General features: G+C 36.7%; 1 protein-coding gene across 31 annotated transcripts in view; it reads left to right on the forward strand.

Annotated features, from left to right (window-relative positions):
• The window catches only part of SORBS2 (sorbin and SH3 domain containing 2), a 212,118-nt gene that overhangs the window by 104,646 nt on the left and 87,610 nt on the right, over positions 1–19,862 (forward strand). For 13 of the 31 annotated variants that reach the window (XM_055567376.1, XM_055567349.1, XM_055567359.1 and 10 more), the window contains exons 3-7: positions 8,184–8,233; positions 13,456–13,548; positions 16,644–16,670; positions 16,904–17,028; positions 17,797–18,438. In XM_055567376.1, coding sequence (XP_055423351.1) covers positions 8,224–8,233; positions 13,456–13,548; positions 16,644–16,670; positions 16,904–17,028; positions 17,797–18,438 — 897 coding nt within the window. In that variant the 5' untranslated portion in view covers positions 8,184–8,223. The remainder of the gene's footprint in view (positions 1–8,183; positions 8,234–13,455; positions 13,549–16,643; positions 16,671–16,903; positions 17,029–17,796; positions 18,439–19,862) is intronic. The other 18 variants (XM_055567363.1, XM_055567366.1, XM_055567369.1 and 15 more) reach the window with 11 other exon arrangements.

Below are 19,862 nucleotides of genomic sequence, written 5' to 3' on the forward strand. Positions count from 1 at the left end.
TTTGTTCAACACTATTCACAGTAATGATTTTGTCTTATTCCTATGAAATGACGCTAAATGTGTTCTGACCCCAGCATTCATGTGTGAATGCTATGGGTAATTTGACCTGCATACTAAGGACCCATCTTTAGGCAGCATTCATTCAGGAATGTCCAGAGGGATTTAAGTTCTTATATGGGGGCTGAGCAGGGACAACTGTGCCCTCATTATTGACTGAGATGATCTGTGCCACCCACTCAGAGGCAAAGGAGCCCCGGAGCTGGCATCATAGACTGGCTGTCAGTTCAGAGAAGCCATTCAGAAAAGGGTTTGACGTGGATTCTCATTTATCTAAGCTCAGGGATTGTAAAGAACATAATAAACAACTTGGGGTATTTTCCGTGAACATTTCAAAGCAGCCTATTAATACAGTAGAAAGGACAAATGTTAACAACTTAACTTATGTCATTTGGCTATAATTGAAAAGTGAAATCATTTGGCATTTATGAATACTGCTAGTCCTACCACAGAGAGAGAGAAATGCATTGACCACTCAGGGTAGTTTATGCAGAAAGAATGGTGTATATGACCCCATTTCAAAGTAAATTCAGGCTAAACTCTGGTACATAAAATTAATATGCACCATATTTTTATTCTTGTGTTTATCTCTTAAAAAAAAATCTAACATTCCTCAATGTTTCCCACCGCTCTGTGTGTCCTGTCTTCTGAATTATATATGAACTCTGAATAGAATAATTTTTAAATGACCTAGCAATTTACTGGATTAAAATTATTCCATGGAAAATCTTTCAGGCTCCAGTCTTAAAATCCTCATATTAACTGAGCTAAAATGTAGTCCTATAGTTGTACAGCTGGCCTTGGTGCTTAAATTCAAGTCTACAAAAATAACATAACTAACACAGAATTCTTGAGCAAAATTGAGGAGAGGCATTGACCCTGCTCCTCTTCAGAATGGAATGCCCAATAATCAAAAGAATTCAGGCAGAACTATAAGATTATGGACACAAAGTCATGTTGGTGCCCATGAATGAGCAATCAAACATCTTAAGATCCTCATTCAAAACTTAAATGACCCAATCTGCTGTCATGTTGGAAATAAAGGCTACTCTGATCCATTAAAAAAAAGAGAGAGATCTGATAATTGAAGGTAATTCAAGGGAAATTAAGAGACCATAGCCACAAAATCATGTCATTGCCCTCTGACCTGTGAGAAAAACAAACGCTCTGCTATATACAAATTGTTGTTGTTGCTGTTGTTTAGTGGCTAAGTCATGTTGGACTCTTTTGTGACCCTGTGGACTGTAGCCTGCCAGGCTCCTCTGTCCAGGGGATTTCCCAGGCAAGAACACTGGAGTGGGTTCCTTCTCCAGGGGGATCTTTCCAATCCAGGGACTGAACTCAGGTCTCCCACATTGCAGGCAGATTCTTTATCATCTGAGCCACCAAGGAAGCCTTTATGTTGCCTTTTACATAAAAACTTCAGCAAGAACTGACCTTAAGGAAATATAGCTCCACACCCCCTGTTGAATATCCTTTTGACACTCGAATGCACAGATAGTTCTTTGCCCTGTGGATTATCTGCTGAGGTTCAAGGTAGCCTGCATTTTACGGTCAGTTTTCATAGTCTCGGCCCTAGTATAATTCCAATTTAAGAGAATACTTGAAATACTGTCTCTCCTAGTAGCAAGTAAACACTCCAGGAATTCGATGCTTTCCAGAATAATCTGTGCTTGTTATGTAAGTACCATCAAAGGCACTTTTTCAAAACAGAACAAAAGAGATTAGATTCGCCTTAGTTCTAACTGTCTAAAGAGAGTTCTCAGCTGTAGACTTGTGAATGGCTTTAGCACAAATAATGGAAATCAAATCACGCATTTTTATTAGTCACCAAAGAAGCCTTGGGTTTCGGGTTCTTCTGCAGAGCTCAATCACTGTGACTCTTCTTTTAACAACTTGGAAAATGTCTTTCCTGATTAGGAAGTTAGTCATTTCATGTTTTGACATCTAAAACAATGCGAAGTTTAAAAAAAAAAAACAACCCTCAAAAATTACATTTATAAGTAACAGGATACATCACTTTAAAGATGACAAGCTCAAGGATTTGTGATGCCTTTCTTTGTTCCCAATAACCCTATTCTACTTTTTTGAGTGTCAGATACTTTGTAAATATCAGCATTTGAATTCAAACAACAAATGCTGATAATTAGTTCCTTAAACTTGGTATCAAAACATTATTATAGAAGCAGGTTTCATGTTTTGAGAACTAACCTTCCTTCAGTTTCATGTTTTCTGTAGCAATTATTACTATCCCAGTTCAAACACTGTCTTTATGATTCAGTTTTAAAACTTAAAACATTATTTACTTATTTATTTATTTGAAGAGTAACTGCTTTGCAGTAGTGTTGGTTTCCACCAAACATCAACATTAATCAGCCACAGGTTTACCTATGTGCCCTCCCACTTCAAAAACTTCAAACAGATTTAAACATCAAGTGTTTTGAAAAGGAGTGATACATAGAACTGGGGAAATGTCTTTCCAGTCCTCATTTTTCTGGAGGCTTGTTTATTCCTTCTTGTTTTAGCAGTTGCTTCAGCCTTGGTCACAGACATCCCCTGAGGCTTCTCTTTTCTATTTATTTTGCCCATTTAAGGTTAACATATTAGGAGTTTTGCTACTGAGACATTAAAATAAATACATCTGGGGCTTTCTCAAGGCTCCTGCACTGACCACTGCCTTCTTGCCTGACTTCACTGGCATCCCCTCAATCCAGGCGGTATTAAGGCTACAGAGTAGAGCTCCTTAGCTATGTACCACGTTTATTTTTGTATTCGGAAAAAGAAAATAGAACCCTGCCTCTTTATGTATACGAGCTGAAAAACAAGAGTTAAAACTCATCATAATAAAGTGTCCTGCAATCACTATTTAAAGTCAGTTGGCATGAAATTTTACGGTAAAATTCAGTGTAACGTCATGACTCTCTCGGTCCTGGATGTGGCAGCTGTGGTGTCCTTCAGGGCGGATGGGCAAGAATGTAACACTAAACACAACTGGGTGATACTAAAACACGATGTAATGAGGATGTCATCTGTGCTGTTTTCAGTGTAAGCTCTAAAAAATAAATTGGGGTGAACATCAGTACTCTCATTTTATCAATTCTATATATTCACTGCTGTATTATTCATTGAGTACCGGAATCTTGGAGAAGACAATGGCAACCCACTCCAGTATTCTTGCCAGGAGAATCCTGTGGACAGAGGAGCCTGATGGGCTATAGTCCATGGGGTCGCAACAAGTCAGACACAACTGAAGCGACTTAGTACAAGTACCAGGATATTTGAAATTCAGTGTAGGCATAAAAAAGATAAAATCCTTCTCTTCTTGCTTCATATGTACATCTCATATCATTTGAGTGTATTGTTTCCGTGCTGGTTTATTTCTCGAATTCTCCCTCTACCCTGGGGGAGAACGTAGCATTTTATTTAGCCAGTATCCACATTAAAAAATTTTTTTGCAGGTTTAAATAAACTTTTTTCCAGTTTGTTGAGATATAACTGACATACAGTACTGTATAAGTTTAAGGTAAACAACAAAATGATTTGACTTACATACATCATGAAATGATGACCACAGTTAAGTTTAGTGAACATCCATCATCTCATATAGATACAAAATTAAAGAAATAGAAAAAATATATAGTTTTCAATGTGCTGAGAACTCTTCAGATTTTCTCTCAACAACTTTCATAGATAATTGCAGCAGTGTTAATTATATTTATCATGTACATTACATACCTGGTACTTACTTATCTTATAAGTGGAAGTTTGTACTTTTTAGCTGCCTTCATCCAATTCCCCCTACTCCTACCAGTGGCAACCTCAAATCTGATCTCTTTTCCTATGAGTTTGTTAGTTTATTTGTTGAGGTATAACTGACTTACAATGTAGTATGTTAGCTTCTGTTATACAACATAGTGATTCACTATTTCTATACAATTCAAAGTAATCACCACATTAAGTCTAGTTATGAATCTGTCCCCATACAAAGATACTACATAGTTATTGACTATATCCTCCACACTGTACGTTTCATACCATGACACCTTTATTTTGCTGCTTGGAAGTCTGTGCCTCTTAATGTCCCTCACCTATTTCTCTGTTCCACCCACCCTCTCCCTTTTGGTAACCACCGGTTTGTTCTCTGTATCTGTGACTCTGTTTCTGTTTTGTTATGTTTGTTCATTTGCTTTTTCATTTAAAAAATGTTTTTGCTTTGCCATCTGGGTTTGCGGAATCTTAGTTCCCTGACCAGGGATTAGCCCTATGCCCTCAGCAGTGAAAATGTGGACCACTGGACCACCAGAGAATTCCCTATCTTGTTTTTTCGATTTCACACACAAGTGAAATCATACACTATTTGCCTTTCTCTGCCTGACTTATTCACTTATATCCTCTGCTGCTGCTGCTGCTGCTGCTAAGTCACTTCAGTCGTGTCCGACTCTGTGTGACCCTATAGACTGCAGCCCACCAGGCTTCCCCGCCCCTGGGATTCTCCAGGCAAGAACACTGGAGTGGGTTGCCATTTCCTTCTCCATTATATCCTCTAGGTCCACCCATATTGTCACAAATGGCAAGATTTCATTCTTTTTATGGCTGAGTGATATTCCATTGCACATATAAGCCACATCTTCCTTATTAATCTATGGATGGGTGCTTGGGTGGCTTCCATATCTTGGCTATTGTAAATAACACTGCAACAAACAGGGGTGCATATGTCTTTACTAATTAGTATTTTTGTTTTCTTTGGATAAATACCCAGGAGTGAAATTGCTGGAACTTAATGGTAGTTCTATTTTTAATTTTCTGAGGAATCTCCATACTCTTTTCCATAGTGGCTACAACAATTTATATTCTCACCAGTAGTGCATAAGATACCCTTTCCTTGAAGTCCTTGCCAGCACTCGTTATTTGTTGTCTTTTTGATAACAGCTATTCTGATGGGTGTGAGGTGATATCTCATTGTGGTTTTTATTTGCATTTTCTTTTTTTTTGTTGTTACAGCTCCATTTTATTTATAAGATAGCAGGAGAATCCAAGACTTGAAGAGAAGAGAGTGGAGGAGTGCGTGGGGAGGGAGAAAGAGAGAGAGAGAAAGAGAGAGAGAAAGAGAGAGAGAGCGCGCGCTCATGCACGCGGGAGAGAGAGTCCGAGAGAAAGCGCTTTGGCTCCTCCTTTTATATGTTTTTTCCTCCACCTGGGCCTGCCCTATGCAAATTGGGCTTAGCCAGGAGTGCTGTTTGTTCTGCCTGAAGTCTTCACTCTGGTCCTCAGACCTTCCTTGTCTTTTAGCCACCGCCATTTTGGACTCCTTTTCCCTATTCTACCTACCTAACATTCCCCCCTCAAGAGATGGGAGGCCCAATTCTTTGGGAATAGGGGCGTCAAGGTCTTTCTGGCTACTTCCTGCTGAACTGGGGCGGCGAGGGGTATTGGGCCTCCCCCTCTTGCTAGTCTCAATCCTCAGAGTCCTTATAGTGGTGTCCAAGGGTGTGTGATATTTTCCGTGGTCAGCTGTAGTTTTATATCTTTGTTGAACTGGCACTGCATGTTGTAGCTGGTTGACCTGGGCAGAGACAAAACAGGTTAGACAATTGACAGTACATGGAATAATCATAGGCATCATCAATATAGCATAACAAGCACTAGTAGGGACATTGGTCAATTTTAAATTCACATCGCCAGGATAGCTCAAGTCCCTCCTTGTTCAGGGATCAGAAGATCTATCGCCTGTCTGTCTTGGAGTACAATCTCTGTCAAGCTGTGTTGGCTCCTTAGAGTTATCCTGAGAAATCTTATCCCCAGAAACCAGATTTTGGGTGTGTTCATTAGAATGACACTCATTGGTAGTTCTGAATAGGTATCTGAGATCTCCCAGGGGCTCACAGGTGTATTGAGTGTCCTCTTCTGCTTTCTTCCACGGCTTGACTCGTGAGTAGTGAATCCAGGAGTCATGTCCTGGTACCTTGACTGCTGTGGGGGTAGAAAGTATTACAGGGTAGGGGCCCTTCCATGTGGGCTGGAGTTGAGCCTTTGGGAACCCATCTTTCCAGACTTTAATTAGGACTTGAGTTCCTGGAGCATATAGTGGTGACTCTTTAGAATCTTTTGGGTCCTGGTTCATACCCCACAAGCGTATATCCTGTTGGAATTGCCCAATGGCCATGGTATAAGACTGGAGGGTCTGAACCTCTGGATCTAGGAAGAGGTCATTGACATAAACAAAAGGTCTCCCATATAGCATCTCATAAGGACTAAGACCAACCTGTTCCTTAGGGGCAATGCGGGTGCGGAGGAGAGCTATTGGTAAAGCCTCCTTCCATCCCAGGGAGGTCTCCTGGGTTATCTTTTTTATCGCTGATTTTAAGAATTGATTGGCTCTTTCTACTTTTCCTGAAGATTGAGGCCTCCAGGCACAATGGAGGTAATAAGTAATGCCCAATGCTTTCGAGACTCCTTGGGTGACCTTAGAAGTAAATGATGTCCCATTGTCACTTTGTAATGACCTGGGCAGACCAAATCTTGGAATGATTTCATGGAGCAGTTTTTTAACTACCTCCTAGTGATGGTATGTGTCTTTTCATGTGCCTGTTGGCCATCTGTATGTCTTCTAGGAGGAAAAGGCTTTTCAAATCCTCTGCCCATTCTTACATGGGTTGTTTGATTTTTTTGATGCTGAGTTGTATGAGTTCTTCATATATTTTGGATATTAATCCTTTATCCGATAAATTAGTTGCAAATATCTTTTTCCATTTAGTAGGTGGTCTTTTCGTTTTGTTGACAGTTTCTTTTGCTGTGCAAAAGCTTTTTAGTTTGATGTTGTCATGCTTGTTTATTTTTGCTTTTGTTTGCCTCGCCTGAGGAGACATATCCAAAAATAATATTACTAAGGCCAATGTCAAAGAGCGTACTGCCTCTATTTTCTTACAGAAGTTTTATGGTTTCAAGTTGTATATTTACGTCTTTAATCCATTTTGAATCTATTGTTATGCATAATGTGAGAAAGTAGTCCAGTCTGATGCTTTTGATGTGGCTGTCCAGTCTTCCCAATTGGACATTTTAATTTTATTATTATTTACTGAGCCATGAGGTATAGATAATTTTTTTTAACCTATCAGATATTAGAGTGCTAATGCACATGGAAACTGAATGTGTGGTGTAGGGGAAGTTCGTGTTAATTGACAATAGGCCCTACTCAGGAGCTAAGGCAAAGTGAGCAGGGTTAAACAACTATCAGAGAGCTCTTCCTCTTAGAAGCATTGCTTCCTGAAGAGCCTATCCTTTCACTTTGGTTACAGGGTATAGAGAAATAAAAAACTCTAAAAGTGAGCACAGAGAATATGCCAGGAAAAGAACTAAGTCATGTTACACATCAAGAAATACTACAAATATTTTGAAACTTGTTTTCTACAACAAGTACCATTTTCCCAACCATTTCCAATAAATTAATCTCAACTGTCATACAGCAAGCACTCCAATGGGGAAAACCACCACATCTGATACTGAAACAGAACTGGGTTTAGTAGTCATCATTTATTTCTTGCACTTTAGTAAAAATAGATGAATCTTACCTTTGAATACTTGCTCAAAATACAAGTACATTGCTTAAATACATTAAATATTCCCTGGCAATAAATTAACTCAATAATTAATTGAATATAATAAATTAAATAATGTAAAGTAATAATCTCACATAAAATAAATAATGCAATAAACTGAATAATGTAAAGTTAATGAGTTCAAAGTATCAGAGTGTTTTTTAAAATTCTGGTAGAGGGCACTTAACCATCAGTGATCCTTTCTGGCTTAGAGAACAAAAACTGTTACTATAAATGTTTGAGAAAGCAATTTAATTTTTAACCATGAAAACCCTACTCCATTTTCATCCATTAATGATCACCATTAAACAAAAACATGAGTTTATGTTTATGATAATAAGACCAATAATAATTGAAGTTTAACTTGAATAGAACTATAAATTCTGCCCACTTTATTAAACTCTCATTTAAATGAGACTAATGATAATGTGATATTAGCTCACAGGTACACCAAAATCAAAGAAAAACACTTTCTTGATATTTTGCTCCCCACGCTAGTGAACAAATTAATACATCATTTTCTTTCTACAGGAAAACTGAAGACTTAAATAACAAACCCTCCAAGGTCAAAATGAACACAGGTATGCTGTCTCTGTTAGTTTTAAACTCTTCAGCCTCACTCTCTAAAAATCATCTTGGCCTTAAATCATTAGTTTAGCACTTGGCTGATCCTAAATGTGATACTAAGTTTCTGAGATAGATAATCAAAGTCATTATTTGATTTCTTTGTTTTTGTACGTCAATCTTACAGCTATCAAAAGTAGAATTTTCTGTTTTGCTGTCTTTTACTCCTTTTTTCTATAATTATATCATGACATTAACTCCTATAAACCCTAGGAAAAGGTAGTATATCATTCAATGCATACATTTGAAAACTCTCACTTAAAATAGGCTAAATTCATAGGCAGGTTGCTCTAGTGAGAGAACATTTAAAATTCTCCATTCTATAAACATTTTATGTTCACAGCAGGAGTAGATAGAGTGCCAAAACCCCACAGGAAATCAGCTTAATTAATCCATAGACACACTTAGAGTCCTAAGTATTATATTTTTAGATGTGAGAACAGTATCTCCAAATAGCTTAACATTGGTGCTCAGAACCCCAGACTGTATACAGATTAATTTTAAAAAAAATTTTGTAATACTTGCTAGATACATATTATTTTTTCCCCATAATTATTTTAGCTTACATTCTCACCTTCTCCTTCTGAAATTCTTATAGTCAGTACTGAATAATTCTGGAAAGCAAGTTGAAGTTTTCTAATTGTCAACTGTATTTAGAAAATACCACTTCCCACCCATAAGTGATCACTCCAGAGCAGAGGAGAAAGCATAGTGGAAGATATGTTTATGGCATCAAGCCAGTTGCTTTTTTGCTGTCTCTTGTTATCAAAATGCCTCGAGGGAGGATTAACAACCACTGGTGAGAACCAATACCTAATCCCTAGATCAAGTGTAGAGACATGCTCTCTGAAGGTGATTCTGCGGCTGCCCCTTAGCAGAAACCGGCTGCAACCGACCTCTGAGAGTTTGAAGTCAGCTGGCCCCTGGGGATGCAGTCAGCTCATAGGTGTGCAGGCAAGATGAGGACATTGGAGACAGTCAGCAAGTACAGGGAAGGCTTAGAAATCAACAGAAATTGTAATCCTGGAAATGAACCAAGTAAAGTCATTTGGACAATTGGAAATGTGAGAATTATACATGGGAAATGAAAGGACAAATCTTATTAGGCAAAGGAGACTAAAGAAAGCAAATAGAACAAGCTTGTCTAAGTCATACTGTGAAACTGCAAAATCACCCCAGTGGGACATGCACATGAGGAAGTTATATTCACCGATTGTTCTGAAGTGTCTTCTTGCAGACTTAAGTTGAATGTAATTTCCCAATATCCTTCATTTTGTGGAGTCCGATTTTCCTATTTATTATAACCTTATTATGACAGATGTATAATATGCAATTATACTAATATCATATTCGTTACAATGCATTAAAGAATTAACCTTCCTATTCATAGAATTCAATCCCCAATAATAAAGTAGGCAAATAGAAATTTGTAAATTTGTTTAGTTCTCCAGGGTACTTGAATTAAGTTACTGCTCTAGCAGCATGAATATAACCCTCTAAAGCATCCTCTCATTAAAAGGTGTGAGCTGGGCTCTATATGGGATGTTAATTTGCAGATATTTTGATTATATGAGTGAATTTACACATCCATATATGCATGTAAATATGTTATTCAAGCATACACATACAAAATTAATTAGAAGTGACTGGAACCCTTTGTTTAAAATGCCAAAGTAATACTACAGTGTTGCTATAAAAACATACCACTTTTGAAAATATATATAGAACTATAAGAGCTTCCCAGGTGGTGCTAGTGGTAAAGAACCCACCTGCCGTTGCAGAAGGCATAAGAGACAAGGTGTGATCCCCGAGTCAGAAAGATCCCCTGGAGGAGGGCATGGCAACCCACTCCAGTATTCTTGCCTGGAGAATCCCATGGACAGAGGAACCTGAAGGGCTACAGTCCATAGAGTCACAAAGAGTTGGATACGACTGAAGTGATTGAGCACATGCACCATAGAACTACATGCACACACACACACACCCACACAGTTTTTCAGCACTGTAGGAAGTTGAAGTAAGTGTTGTCACTGTATCTCAAAACAAAGTAGAAATTAGTTCCCAAATATCCAATAAATAAAACAGGTCTCCATTATCTACCTATCAGTCATTAAAGAGAGATATTACTATTTCAATGTTCATTTGTCAGTCACTAAAGTTTTTCCAAAAAAAAAAGATTCTTTCAAAGCAGCTCTTTGTTTTTAGCCCAATACATAATAAACCTACCAAGGGAAGTGTGACACATTTCTCATACTAAAGTATCTAAATAATGTATAAAATATACAAAACATGCTGTATTTGTACTCTTAGAATTTTTGGTCCACTATTTTCGAAGGAAAATCTTTGCTGGGGAGGAGAGAGAGAAAGACATCAAATGCTCCATTGTATATATGGTTTACTCCTGTGAGTGTTTTCCAGCAGTAGAAGCAGCTCCCGAGGGTCTTGCCACTGCCTGGAAGCGTGAGCAGGTTATGAGTGAAGGCGAGGACAGCGTTAGTGTTCTTTCGGATGACCTAAATATAAGATAGCATCCTCATTTTGAGATCTAAAAGAATATCTTCAAGAAATTGCAGGAAGCATCAACACATAAGTAAGAAGATACAGGATATAATAGATTTCTTCATTCCAGCACTTTCACCAATGCCTCAACTTTTCAAATTAAGCTCTTTATTAAACTGTTAATAAAGAAAAATTCTCCAATCATTTTACTGAGTTCTTAGAGTTACGTGGAATACAAAAATTATTTAACCCAGAGGTTCCCACACTTTCTTGGTTGACGGGGCCAAGAGAGCTTGGTAATTTTTCACACGCCCTCAAGCCAAAAGAAATAACCTGATAGTTGTGCTTAGTAAGCAGTTAGGTGCAGACAGGTTAGTAAGTGCTCATATTCTATCAACTCAGAAGCAAACTGAACAAAATCATAGACTTCCCCGGCATCTCCAAACTGCCGAGGTTATTTTAGAGCTTCCCTGGTGGCTCAGATGGTAAAGAGTCTGCCTGCAATGCAGGAGACCCGGGTTAGATCCCTGGGTTGGAGACCCGGGTTGGATCCCTGGGTTGGGAAGATCTCCTGGAGAAGGAAATGGCAACCAGCTCCAGTATTCTTGCCTGAAGAATCCCATGGACAGAAGAGCCTGGTGAGCCCCAGTCCACGGACTTGCAGCACATCGGACACAACTGAGCGACTAACACTTCACTTCATTTCATATTGTGCAATATTCAATTGAAAAAATAATCATTTATCCAAATCCCTATGACCACAGTTACTTGTTACTGGGATGCCTGTGCGTACCGGGCGCTATAAAATTTCTCAGACTCAAGAATTAGATGGTATTTCACTTCTCTCAATTACTGGCCCGGATGACTTTCCCAGGGCACTTGCGCTCCGCCATAACCATCACCAAAAACCCAGATTTACAAAAGATGTGACATCACCTAAAGGGAGATAACAGGATCTGTGATGTCGAAACTGGGAACTGCCTCAGGCTAGTGGCAGATGCAGTGTCTGTCTGATACACATCACTGTGTTTTCCTCAAAAATGTGAACTATGTTCCCAAACTCTTGTGAATCCACTGTGGTGGGTGCTTAATACAGAGTTTTGGAAACCAAAGGTTTAACCAGTGACCTTGGGTCTCTTCATTCTGAATTTTTCCCTTTGCATCTCTGCTTGTTCTTCAGATGTTCAGAATTAAAAGAACGAGAAAATGTAATCTCTAGTAAATGAGAGCTTTCCATTCACACTGTCAACACCCTGGAATACTTAACCCTTTGTGACATTGATAGTTGCTATATATTGTGTATTCAATAATATTACCTCTATTTTATCAGAAACATTCATCCCCCATGGCTATTTTCAGTTTGCAGAGTTTGCTAAAATCCTGTTGGTGCCTCTTCTGAAGATACATTTGGTTGTATGTTTTTACCATTTATGTCTTTCTATATTTGGTCTTTGGTTTATTTACTTTCTTTTGTTGTCCCATTTCTCTGTTTTAATTATTATCTGCATTACAAAATTGCTATTTTAAGTATATATTTAAAAACATATTTTGACATGAGAATCATTCTGTCAATTTAAAGGTCTGCTGACCTTACTACTTGTGATTTTACCAACAATTAATTCAAATCATACTTTTCAGCACTCAATTCCCTCATGTCCAATAAACAAAGTGGATACACTCCTTAAGAAATAAAGGAAAGCAATATGCAAGACTAGCATGTGGCAAAATATAACAATTATAATATTGGTGGTTATAGAATTTATCTTTTTGTTATAGCTTTCAAAAAGAATTAAATTTAAGTTCTTTTGGTTCCAGGGGAATGAGCAAAACTATTTATTGCACATTCCAGCTACAAAGGAATGTGGGAATGGAATTGGAATCTGTTCCTAAATAGAACATTAACCTTCCAATTTTAGAAGTCTTGTTACGCTAAGCTTCTCAAATCATATTAAAATAGCTGATGCATTTTCACTTCTTTTGCTTCATGTTGTGATTCGCATTAAGTGTAAATACATAAATCATATACTTCTTGTTCAGAAGTACAAAAACTAATTTTTTAAACATAGTCGTTTCAGTACTGTATATATCAATATTGTGTTATCTCAATTAGGCAAAATTTCCCATAACTAATAACAACTATGGGAAGACACAGAATATTTTTCTTTATGAATCTTACATATCAAATGTATTATGCCTATAACAGGTAACAACTTTTACTTCAAGAGGTCCTTCAGGAATCATAATAGCTCGAATACAGTAAAACCTAAAATGATGGATATGAAAGTATGTTATACCATAGCTCTTAATCCTGAAATACAGGATATTCATAACTCTAAAAGCTAGTTACACTGCTTGTAAATTTAATAGTTGAATTCAAATGGTATACACAAAGTTCAGTTCTATACATGGTGTTCCTCAAAGAAAAACCATAAAACATTAAATATAAAATCTGATTTTTTTTTTTTACTAAATCATTGGCATCTATTTCTAAGACATAACCCTGGCGTTTTCCTTGTTTTGTTTCGGTTTAGTTTGGGGTGGGTGTAAATTTTGCAGACGTATTCCATGGTTACTAGTTCATCTCTCTCATGGATGTCTGTCACATTTCACTGAGATGCATGATACTGCACGTGCTTTCTCCTTTGCTGTGGCCTCTGCTATGTCATTTTTTTGCTTCCAGATAGCGGTGGGTGTGCTCGCAAACGTGCCGCCATGTCTGTTACATTAACATCTGTGAAGAGAGTTCAGAGTTCTCCAAACCTGTTGGCTGCAGGTATAATATCACTAACTCACAGAATGTCACATTTGAATGGCTTTCTCTGACCTTTCTCTCTTTCCAGAATTATCCTGTTTGGATGACGAAAGTGGCTGTAAATACCTTTCTAATGCCCCACAAGTTCTTATTTTTCTTGTCTCAAGAATAGCTCCTATCCCTTATGACTGTTTTGCTCTAAAAATAAAAAATGTCAAAGGGAACTGATATCTTGTAGAAAATATTTTAAAAACATAATTAAAAACAATAGTCACTTGCCAAAAATGTGTTAAGTAGCTGCAAGTTTTAACAACTAAGTTTTTGTACTGCATGAACTAAAGTAACATAATATTTAATTAAGATAACTCATGGGTACTTTTCTTGGTTTTTTACCTAAAAACTATTGAGGGTGGAGGCACAGAGTGTCAGAAGTGGGATTTGCAGGAAATTGAATCTTTATTAATTTGCTTCTCTGTCAAAGGTTGCAAATAAAATGATAGAATATTAACTTTGAAAGAGACTTTAAATTTTCCTTTAATCCAATCAACGAAGAGCTTTCTAATATATATTTTTAAACATCTTGGTCCAATTAAAATTAACATGAACTCGCAAGTATAAATATACTCTAGAAAGTAACTGGGAGTGTGATATTTCAGCATCCACTGAAGTGCATCTTTTTACAATAAATAATCTCTCATGACTTCAACCCTAGTCTCTCTAGACACTGAAATATACCCGTATCACTAGGTGACTGGTTAGTTGGTTGGTCAGTTTCATTTTTCCTTGGTTAGTTGGGGTTTCCTTTGATTTTTTAAATAATATTCATGGGTTTTGGAACAGAAGTGGGAAAGGGATGAAGGATATTTAAATAATTCTAATTCTCACTGTGCGTATTAGTGTCTTTTATACACATGCATTTATTAGTTAATTATTCAGGATGTCCTTGATTATGAAGCCACTTGACCCTAAACTATCCAGTTTTGTTGAGGAAAAATCAAGCTTCCATGTGGAGATTCCTACTCCTGACCACCACCTTCAATCCATAAATAGATTTCAATGTCTAAATTTAAATACAAAACCAGGTGGTTCCATAAGATATTACCTTTATTAAAAAATATAAATTGCATTGCAATGGATGTAGTAATGATCTCATTTTGGTTTGAAAAAAATTATCTTTATATATATATATATATATATATATTTGTACATGTTTGTTCATGTGTATATGAGCATAGAAAATGTTAGAAAAACAATCATTTCCCCAACTCATAGAATTTGTCAGAATTAAATGAGGGTAAATGAAGAAAATAAATGGACAGGTTTATCATAGTACTGACAAAGACAGTAGCCATTCAGTTAGTTAACTTGAATTTAGTTAATACATTTAATTCTTGCAAGGCACTTGAACCCTTTAAAGAAAGGGGCTATAAGAATTAAAATCAACATAACTTTAAAGAAAAGTATCGAATATAGCATATCATAAAGAAATTTAAGTAAAACCCAAGAGTAGAGACTATGAGGTAGGGGGTACTGCAAACACAGCTACATAAAAATCATAATGTTCTAATCATAAGGGTGGAAAGGACCGCTATGGACATTATGTCCAGTCCCCGACACCAAGCCAGGAAAGCCCTGACAACTTCTCTGACGTGTTTGCTACCTTCTGCAGCTCACAGGGAGTGCTTGTTGTAAGAGGGAAGAGCAGTTAAAGTTCTTAGTTCTCAAAGACTATTTTCACTCACAGAACAACCAGGGAACATTAAATCCGTCCCATTTACTCATTAAATTTTCAAAGAAGCAATGACCACCCACTAAAGAATACTAAAAATTAAAGGCTCTGATCCCTAGAATTCTAGCTGGGTTTTTTTTTTTTTTTCTTTTCACAAGTGAATGGTCATGAAGAGTGTTCAAGATATTAGACAAAACCATTTTCTCCAAGCATCTGCCAAGTTATGTACCTGGCCAATTCTTAAAAAAATAAACAAAAAGCTCTATTCTCTTTACTTGACATGTGTCTAGGATGCTTCTTATTACCCACTCCAAATCACATCTGCCCTCCCTTTCCTAAGCTTTGCTGGCAGGGGTGAAATAAAAACAGAGCTATGGTGAACAGTGTCCATGTGGGATGCTGCATGACTTTCAGTTCCTCCAAAGAACTATAATATTAGTAAAGTAGCAAACTGGCACTTGGCATTTTATATATCTAAAATTAGGTTTATGTTAAAGAAACTGAAATATTTGTACACCTAAGGGTTCTTAAAGGACCACCCACTTAAAAGTAAATCTGAATCATTAACATCCAGGACCTGGACAGAAGATTAGGCTGAATGACCTCTAAGATCCTTTCCAAAATTAAGGCTTTATAATTCCAGGTGAAGTTGGCCCCATGGTATCATAGAACCAAGCAATACCAACTGAGTACCTAAAACTGTGCATAATTTATAGGAGATTCTTGAAAGTATAATTCCAAATAAAACTGAGAGTTAATATGTCATTGGGCTGCTTTCCAGCTGTATTATCAAAAGCAATTTATTAGTACTGAAATGCTTACTGCAAGACAGTGGAATACTTGAAACAGCTTTTTCATTGTTGAATATAAAATCACTCTTAAATGGCAATAAGAAGAAAATTCAAAGTCTAGAGAGTGATTTGAAAATGTCACATAATATGGCAGTGTATTTTACACTTTATAAATAAAGAAGAATTAAAGCTACAAAAAAATTGATGGCATTGAAAGCTAAGGACCTGGTGGTTTGATTCATTGTTAGAGAACCATTCATTGTTTACCAAACTTTTGATCCTTCAAACGGATATTTAAAAACTCATATATTCACCTTAAGCAGTAATAAGATAAAATTGAATTCTTGCACTAATACTGAGGGGAAAATCAGTGTTTGATATATGTTTTAATTATATATCATATTTAATTAATTCTAGTCTAATTGAAGTAAAAACAAATGCACCAATTTCCATTAGTATATTTTATATACCCAGAGTTTTAGAACTGAGATAATGTTTGCCCAAAAAACAAAATGCACGTGGTTTTTTGCCAAATGATCTTTACTGAATTGTTCATTTTACCAGAGAACTAATTTCGACATTTCTTTTTCTTTTAGGGCGTGATTCTCAGTCACCAGACTCAGGTACTAAAAAACTATTCTGAATAACTACTACATTTGTTGTGAGTTTTTTAAAAAACGTATTCATAGCCACATTGTTACTCTTATGGTAAGCTTAAATTGCATACACAGTAATGCATTTTTAATGTCTAAAAAGAAAATTTCAATTTCGGAAATAAAAATAAATTTTATTTTAAAAATATGTTAAAAGTGAATGTAGATATTTTTGTATCCGATTTGTTTTCTCTTAATAAAAGCTTGGAGATGTTTCAATGATCGAAATCAAGAGACACTGAATGGAGATGCTACATGTTCCTCTCTTGCAGCAAAAGGTTTTAGAAGCGTTCGACCAAATCTACAAGAAAAAAAATCACCAACTCAGGTAATCCTGCACACTGCTGTCCACTGTGTTATTTTAAACGACTGCTCTAGAGTCTCTTTTCTAGTAACATGCATGTTTTGATATGTTTTATTCTTAATATGTTGCTTTTATATTTGTATTGACTTGTATTTACAACATGGAAGACAAGTCTTAAGTTCAAAACAGGTTATTGATTTTTCTTTTTTCTGATTCAGCTGATAAAAGCACATCAGTTTCTGGTATAATTTTCAGGATATTTTCTAATTCTTAAAAAAACAGCCAGTTGATGATTTGGATTTCTAAGTTATGAGGCCAGCAATATATTATTTACTGAATAAATATGAGTTATGCAACTGCTTGTTACATTAACTAAAGAAACTCAGTGTTGGAGATAATTAGTAAAACTCTCACAGGCATGAAACGTGTTACCAAAACAATGTGAGTAAATACTGTATATATACCTCAAGGTCTAAAAATATACCAAGAGAAAATATTTTCACTTTTAACCTAATTTCCCAGAAAGTAGATGGAGACAAACTTGATAATGTATTCTCTATAAAACTATTTTCCCCTAGAAGGCAACTATTGACAATAAATTAAAATGCATTCTGAATGAAATAGACATGATCATTCATGCCAACAAAATGTATAGCATAAGTAGAAGGTGTGACATTGCTTTACTTTCTTTAAGGGTAGAGTTAACACTGGTTTCTTTAATGATTAACTTTGACTTTCTCTCTGTTTTTCCTTCAACACTATTTCTTTCTCTGGATGCTTTTGGTAACCCAGGCACCCCTTCCACCACCCAGAAAAGAGAGCTTTTGTAGCTCCTTGATAACCAATCATACAAAGGGTGACATTTTAGACCAATTAGTAACTAACACACAAATTCCATCCTGTACAGAGTTCTTTACTAACAAAACACCTCTCCAGGGAACTATGTATTCTAATGATGATTCTAGCCAGACAATTGTATATTCTGAAGAATCTAACACAACCGTGTCATATACACAAAAAATCACTAATCCACTACCACCACCTTCCAGCACAGGTCCCCCACCAAAAGCTGATATGAGTACCCCATTTCTCCAAGAGGACTACACCCAAGATTCTCAAACTCGGAGAATTTCCACATTGAAACTAATCCATAACCAGGACCCAGGAAGCAGCATCACCTTTAGTCCCCCCCAGTTTCCCAAATCTGTTGAAATACCATCATTGCTCAAAAGGCCTTGCTCACCACCCGCTAACCCAATGCCTGAGAAACACACAGCATCTCTTTCCATCCAGATAGCTCCCCTTTCGGGACACGATCCTGAAAGCCACAAACAGCCACCTGAGCCTTCTCCAGAGACTGCAAAGATACCTCTTCAGCCAGAGAGACAAAGACCTGCAGTTGCTGCGGCCTCTCAGTCCTCAGACTGCCAAGTGGTACCTTACACCTTCCAATCTCTTCTTACAGCGTTCTGTAGAGACCCTAACTCCTTTGGTTTGGGCTTCTTATATAACCCGATGCTTTGTTAGTTTGCAATCAGGAAAGGAGAAAGAAACCATCTTCCTGTTTAAAACCCCACCAAATTCATCAGTAAATTTCTAGGGATCTTTTAATTTAAAAAATCTACAGATCTTTTACCCAGAAATAATGTTTTATAAGCATCTTCCTTCTAGGTATTTATTAGAAATCATTGATGATTGGTTAACAATTAAAACTGAAAAGTACCTTTAAGTTTTAAAGAAATATTGTTCATGCCAGGTTTCTGAGTACTTAGATTTTACTTTATTTACATGGGTAAAATCTCTTAAAATAACTGTCCGCTATAATTCACTTTGAAAGAAACAGTTATCTTAATCCTAGCAGAATTTATTTTCTTGCAGTTCAAAATTCATTTTCATTGAAACTCGATAAATTTCTATGTTTTTAAGTTTATTATTTCAGAAAGTATATTAATAAATCTTTAGTACTTACACTGTTCAGAAGTAAATCTGTATTTCCTTATATGTTAAATTGTCCCATAGTGTCATTCTGCTGACATTTATGAATCTAGTTAGAAGAGAAATGTGTTCCTCTTCTTGGCTTTTTCACAGAATAATGTAATGTGAAGAGCATAAGCTTTAAGGCTAAATTGTAGATTCCAGTCCAAACGCCATCACTGGCTATGTGATAAGGCAACCATCCTAACTTCTCTGTGAGTCTGAACAAAGAAATGAGAGTATTAATTAACCCTTAATTCATGGCTATGATAAGAGTAGGAAGTTAGTAGAGGTACAGTACTTAGGATTCAGCAAGCTCTGCTTAAATGGTAGCCATTTATAAGGACATCTAGCAATTGCAGCAGTAGTGGGAGCCCAGAAAACACTCACACTTGAGTAAATAATGTGAAGAATGGTATCCACTGTAGCTGTACTATTAAAAGTCATCCAAGACATGTCCTTGAAGCAATGTATTTTTTATCTTTATAGAAAGTCTTCAACAGACATCTGATTGACATCAACATCCTTCCCACACACACCCACCCATAAAGCAGAAACCTTAAGCTTAGATGATTAAAAAGACAAGTGGGTGTTCCTACTAAAATACCTCCTTCATCAGTGCCAATTCTTTGAATTAGGGTAATATCTTCTGAAAGCCCCTATGAAATAATAATAAAAACAGTAAAAACAACAATAGCAGCTAACAAATACCAAGAGTTCACTGTATGCAGGTACTGTTCCAAACCACTCACATTTATTAACTACTTCTACAATCCCATGAGGTAGGGAGCAAAATCAAGCTGAGACACCACAGACAGGGATGGGCTAGTGTCAGAGAGCAGACTTATTTGTGTCCGTGTCCCTGGGAGCAGATGTAGAAGTCA

The sequence above is a fragment of the Bubalus kerabau genome, chromosome 2, assembly GCF_029407905.1.
Source record: "Bubalus kerabau isolate K-KA32 ecotype Philippines breed swamp buffalo chromosome 2, PCC_UOA_SB_1v2, whole genome shotgun sequence".
NCBI classification, from domain to species: domain Eukaryota; kingdom Metazoa; phylum Chordata; class Mammalia; order Artiodactyla; family Bovidae; genus Bubalus; species Bubalus kerabau.